Genomic DNA, 5821 nt, shown 5'->3' on the forward strand with positions numbered 1-5821 from the left:
AAAAATGAGGTAGCCATATACTCTACCACCAACTAGAGAAGTTAGAAACTTGTTTGTGCATCTTTTCAAATAATGGTAAAACTCCTGCTGAATAGAATCAACCTCTCTATGCATCTAGCCACTTGCATGTAGAGCAGATTCAGTTGTTTGTATGCTTACCAGAATAATTTCTTGTAGAAACACTGAAAACACAGTTTTTATTTACAAGAGCTTTCTGAAAGTACAAAAGTAATAATTGTTCAGGGATGTCAGTTCGATGAAAGCCAAAAGATCTTTTTGAAAATTCAAGTGTTATTACATGTAAAAACTTCGTAAAAGTAGAATTATTCCTTACTACTAACTTCCAGGAGAGGACTTTAGCTGTCTGTACTTTATCATACATGCTATATTATTGCCACATGTGGAATGTGAGACAAAAAACTATTTAACCAGCAAGTAGACCAGTGTGTGTGATGTTTGTCTGTTGTCTTTGCTTTCCAGAACACTTCTGCAGCAGTTGCAGAGACTCCAAGCCATGGTTGCTGGGAAAGTGTCCCGTTCATGTAAGGCAGCTAGCACACAGACAGGGACCTGTGTTATGGTGAGTTTCCCTATAGCTGGGAATTGTGGGGGAATGAGAAATCTCTTTGCACTGCTCAAAGACACATCCCTTGTTCTACAAAGCCTCTCACTTGCAAATTCTCAGTTTGGGAGACTTCTCTTCGTAACTTGACAATTCATTTTGAGGTAGGGGAGACTCCTGGCTGATGAAGATTAACAGTTGTGGGAAGGCATTAGGTCCTGGAGTCCAGTGGACCTGTGCTTTTGATTAGGTGCTGCTCCGAGTGACCTATTTTATTATTTCCTACAATACTGTAATGCTAGAAATGTCTATGGTTGTAAAATGGAAACAAGGGTGACCTATGATGCTTGGTTCTTTTGATACCAGTAAAAATAAAACACAAAGAAAATTTGCTTGTCCAAATAAAATATGTCCAAAGCTGTAAATCTATCTCTGTCCTAGCTCAATAATAGTAGTCAAAACAAGAAAACTCTTAGAATGGAGCTTTTAATCCTTATACTCAGACAGCCAGTTCCTTTTATACTAATTCTATACATTGGTGGAAGTTATTTTCAAGGTCTAAGTTATTCTTCTAGTCTGGTAGCCTCTCTGTCGCTTTTAAGCAAGACTAGGGCCAGTGGCAGAAATAACCTTTGGAAATTCCTGGCAGTGTTTGTGAAACATACATGGTGGCTGTTTCTGCTTTTCAACTTTGGAAGTAAATAAGGCAACAGGCCAAAATGCTGGCAGACATTGAAAGCAAACTCCAGTTGAAATCTACCCTTTAAAACACTGAATTGCTATTGTATATGCACCTTTGTTAAGAGATACTGCATGTAGTAATGAAAATAGCCTCAAATTATTTGTTTTGGAAAAGTGTCAGATCTGTGTTGTGTTAATTTTTAGTTTTGATGTTCACGTGGGTCAAGAGCTAGTGCACTTACCTCTTCTGCATCCTCCCTTTGCCAGATGGTGGTGCTCTGCTTTGCAGTAGTTTTTGGCAGCTTCTCTCAGAGCTATGGGCCATATCCTTCTGCTACAAAGATGGTGTTGCCCAGGCAGCATTCCTCGCCAGAGTCGTACACAGACTCCATTGGTAAGTGACAACTACCTCAGTCTTGCTTCTTGCTTGGTTGTGTTTTGGTACTTGTTTTCCACCCCCATCTGTAGCTCCCTCCTCAAGCACCTCTTGCTTTTCTGCTCCTTAGTTTGACATACCTGTGTTTTTCAAAGAAGGATAGTTTGGCAAGCTATGCCAATGGCAGTGGACTTCACAAACATAGGCAAAGCCCACTAGCCTGCTTGGTACTTCTGTTTAGAGCAGTTTTCTTTCTATTTGTGGAACTGAAGCTAGTGGTCTGTAAAAGGTAGCAGGATTTCTACTTGGAAGCAAATGTTTATACTGTTAAAATGTGCAGCTGATATCAGCTGGCATTCCTTTGCCATCGTCAACACAAAGTATTGAGTGGGAAATTTTTAGTATTACATATTCATAATGAACCAATTGTTTTCAACATAAATTATCAAAGCAATTGTTTCATTTTGCTCTTGTTTTGTGAATACTTCAAAGCTTTTCGATCCCTACCTGGACCATTGCTGTGGTATCTTTCCTCAGCTATCAAACTACCAGTTAATCACTATGAAGAGAAGAGAATTTGCAGCTTACGTTCTGCTCTGGAATTTCCTGAAATGACCAGGCTTGTTCTCTGAGCTGCCTGTTTCTAATCTCTTTTTGCCTTCTTTGTACGCAGTAAGATCAAGGAGTCTGCTAATTTATGAAGAGCCTCACCAACTGGAGGAGTCGTCAAGCCCAATCTCCTTTGCAGATCGCAATGACAGGCAAGCAGACACTTCCAAGTACGCAGCGCTGTCCCTGGAAGCCATGCCGGGAACACAGCAGGATGATATCATGCAGTTCACAATAGCCAACGAGACGAGGCTAGAGAAATCAGTGCTGCTGGGCCTGCAGCAGCATAGGTGAGTGGAGGGTGGTGGTATCTGCTTGTCGTATGAGTGTCCAGCATCACTGTCATTTTTGCCTGGAGGTCAGCAGTAAGATTAGGGGCTGAGCAATGACAGACACTGTGAAACATGAAGAGTTTGGTCTCTATCTGGAGGACTTATAAGCAAAGTTATCATTACTCTGAAGAAGTGATTGCAACAGTATTGTAGCACCAAACTCAGTGCTTCTGCCAGAAACCTAACCCCTGTAAGCCTGTTAGTTGCGCTTACCCACTTCAAGCACTTAGCTCTGTGTATCCTAAAGGAATAAACTTTTGCCAGTTGGGTGGAAGTGCGAGGCTGTGACTCACTGGGCTTTCTATGAGGTTAGGGTGTGAAGAGCTGGAGCTTCTCACAGCAGTGATCTTACTAAAGCATTGCTGAGGAAAGTTTGCAGGACTCTTGTCTAAAGAGACAAACCTGTAAAGATATCTGAACAACTTAATACATAGTTCCTTCATATTATTTCTTTTTCTTTTTAGCATAAATTTAAGATTTTGGGGCCTCTGAAAAGACAGAGATTCACTGATTTAAATATTTGTGTGCAGTTTTCTTTCCACTGTACATTTCCTTGTCCTGCCACTGTCCAGTTGGCCTTGGCCTCTGTGAACAAGCAGTAGCAAGCACACCAAAGAGTGAAGGATTTTGTTTCAAGGCATGCTGTTCTGAGGGCTAGGATAAGCCATATCACCCCAAGCATGCCTTCTGAGTACTTGTGTCAAAGTTATACCTAGAGCCAGAAAGGTGTCTAATTCAGTGTGTTACCATACTCCAACTGCCAGAACCTGGTAAATACTGGGTGCCTTTTTAGCAGTCACAATTCAGGCAGGATATGCGCTTTTAAAAATTGCTATTAGTATTAACCTTTGTTGGTTTGGTTTTTTGTTCCCTACAGAGTCAACTCCGAACTAGAAGGAAATGAAACACTGAAGATAATTGAAATAGACAGAAGAGTCAATGCCACCGCTTAAAAATAAAAAAGGCCTTTTTTCTTGACTTCCCTCTTTCCCACATGTTTTCAACCAAAGTCCCCCTGACTTGTCATCCTCAGTGAACCAAAGCACAAAAGAGAGGGAGTTCAACTTCTGCATTGACTGGTGAGGCTGTGACTGCAGATGGGATCTCTTGTCTTTGTAACTCCCTTTCTCACTTCACACACAGTCCTTGTATTAGCTTTTATTCCTTTCCTGTCTAACACTGCAAGGGCAGGATTGAATTATGATGGCAGATGATGCCAGCAGCGTGCTGGTGACTGGTGGGTGTGTGTGTGCGTGCATGCACGCATCCTAATCTGAGCACAAAGACATTCTTTAGAAGAGTGAAATATGCAAACCTGATGGGAGCATGTGGGTGATAGGTTTTCTGGGAGAAGATAATTGAGAGAAAGAGGAGATGCAGCATGATGCTGCTCAGAATCTAGCCACAGCTCCATGCCTACTGGTCTACAGCACTTGAGCCTTTTATGGGGATTGAGAAGCATGTATGTAGCCTGCTTCTGAAGGGACAAGAAAGGTCCCTGATACTGGGGATGGGCAATGATGCTGCAGAATTGTCCTCCCCTAGCTCTTTCTCTTCTCTCCTCCAGCTTCTTTATTGTTAAGTGGGGTGGGTTTCTCTCTGGGTCAAAAGCAGTCTTGGTAGGCTTCCTTATTGCTTCCACCCTTATGAAATTTAAGCAAAGATCAGTTGCAGTTTTATCACACTTTGTGTGGGAGAATTACACTATTTTAACTGAATCTGTTTAGAAAGCAGGTTTTGTTAAATTTATGCAATGTTTTGGTTGGATGTCCTTTAGTCTGCTTAAGGGTAATCTGTTCAGCTTAAATCAGTTCCTTCCCAACAAACTAAATCAATGTAAGGCTTAAACCAGAAGTGCCTCCTGAGAGGATCATATGGATTTAATTTATTGGCTTCTAGATATATTGATGGATTTTCTTATGTAGACCTGGTCTCAGATCATCCTTTTTCTTTTCCTTGCCATCTTCGTGTTACTGTTGTAAATAGTATTTATTAGCTTTGCAAGATTTTGTTCAGGCAGTTGAAGAGAACTCAGCTTCCCTAACCCTGCAAGTGGTCTGGGCAAACTGAAATCAGACACATAAATATCACTGAACACCCATTCCCTCCCCACATGTTTGGATTGCCCTATAATAAAGCCATGTCTCTTATCTTCCTCTTATCTCCTTCTCCAGAGATGTGATTGTAGACCAGTTGCTTAACCAAAAGACAGGGGTATAGGTAGCCCTAGCTGTGCACAGTTCAGGCCTGGATAATGTATTGACTGTATAGCAAGACAGCCTCTGATCTGAGGAGTTGAGTGTGTAGGCAGGAGATAAGGCAAAAGAGGGATGAGATGAGCACATAGGGAGGTGAAGTGAGTGGTCCAAGTTCAGTGGAAATGCCAAGAGCAGTATTCAGATCCATCCTGGTCCAGTACTCTTCTTTCTGCTTTGTTTCTTCCTTGTCCCATGTAGCTGTTGCTTTTAGGGATTCTTCCTCTCTCAGTTTATGGTCATGCCTTTGCCCAAGCTGTGCTTCTTGCAATTTGTCCTTGCAGTGGTGCAGTTGAACCTACCCCAGGATGTGAGCAGGGTTTGGTCTGGTTACTAAAGAAGGGCACTCAGACTCCACTGAGGATGGATTTAATATGAAAATCCTAATTCAGCAGGCCAGCATAGCTACTTCACATTTTACCAGAAGAAGCCAACTTAAAAAAAAAAAAAAAAAAAAAAAAAAAAAAAAAAAAAAAAAAAATAAAGCCTCTTTTTTTTATTTTCCTAATGATAAATAAGGGAAAAACTAACCTAGCCTTACAAGTAATTTTTTACCATGTACAGTAGATATCTCCTGCATGTATTCTATTTTGTAAAATACTGGATTTGTATTTTATTACAGCAGCTGCCACACCAGCTCCTTTTGTGTTCTTCATTCTCCTTAGACTTTCTTCCTTTAGTGTCCTATTTGCTAGACTCAAAACTCAGTGAAATGAATGGGAAGGATTTGGTGAATTACAGGGGGCTGTGGAACAGTCTCCACTGTGCTGTTTTAAGAAAGTGCTTCAGATTAGTGACAGTGAAATACATGCCTGACTCCATGAGCTAGTAATGAGTTTTGGTGTACAGATGTGCTTTCTAGGTAATGCCCTATTCTTCTGTGCAAGTGCCTTTTTATTATTTTACCTTTGGTGGCAATGAGAGGAGAAATGTGGTTGTAGTCTGATTTTGCAAGTGTTCCCTTCTTCTTGGCATGGTTGAGTCTCTTCCCTAAAGTCTCTTTCCC

At 41.2% G+C, this 5821-nt stretch overlaps 1 protein-coding gene across 1 annotated transcript; it reads left to right on the forward strand.

The window, feature by feature from the left end:
- Positions 1-480: 480 nt before the first annotated feature.
- LOC104408209 (cyclic AMP-responsive element-binding protein 3-like protein 2) lies at positions 481-3897 on the forward strand (the record flags this gene model as incomplete). The annotated part of the gene is made up of 4 exons (XM_010017738.1): positions 481-580; positions 1511-1637; positions 2293-2518; positions 3438-3897. Coding segments are annotated over 4 exons (529 nt in total), but the record flags the coding sequence as incomplete, so codon positions are not given.
- Positions 3898-5821: the final 1924 nt, after the last annotated feature.

The sequence above is a fragment of the Nestor notabilis genome, unplaced genomic scaffold (genome assembly GCF_000696875.1).
Source record: "Nestor notabilis isolate BGI_N333 unplaced genomic scaffold, ASM69687v1 scaffold12737, whole genome shotgun sequence".
NCBI lineage: Eukaryota > Metazoa > Chordata > Aves > Psittaciformes > Psittacidae > Nestor > Nestor notabilis.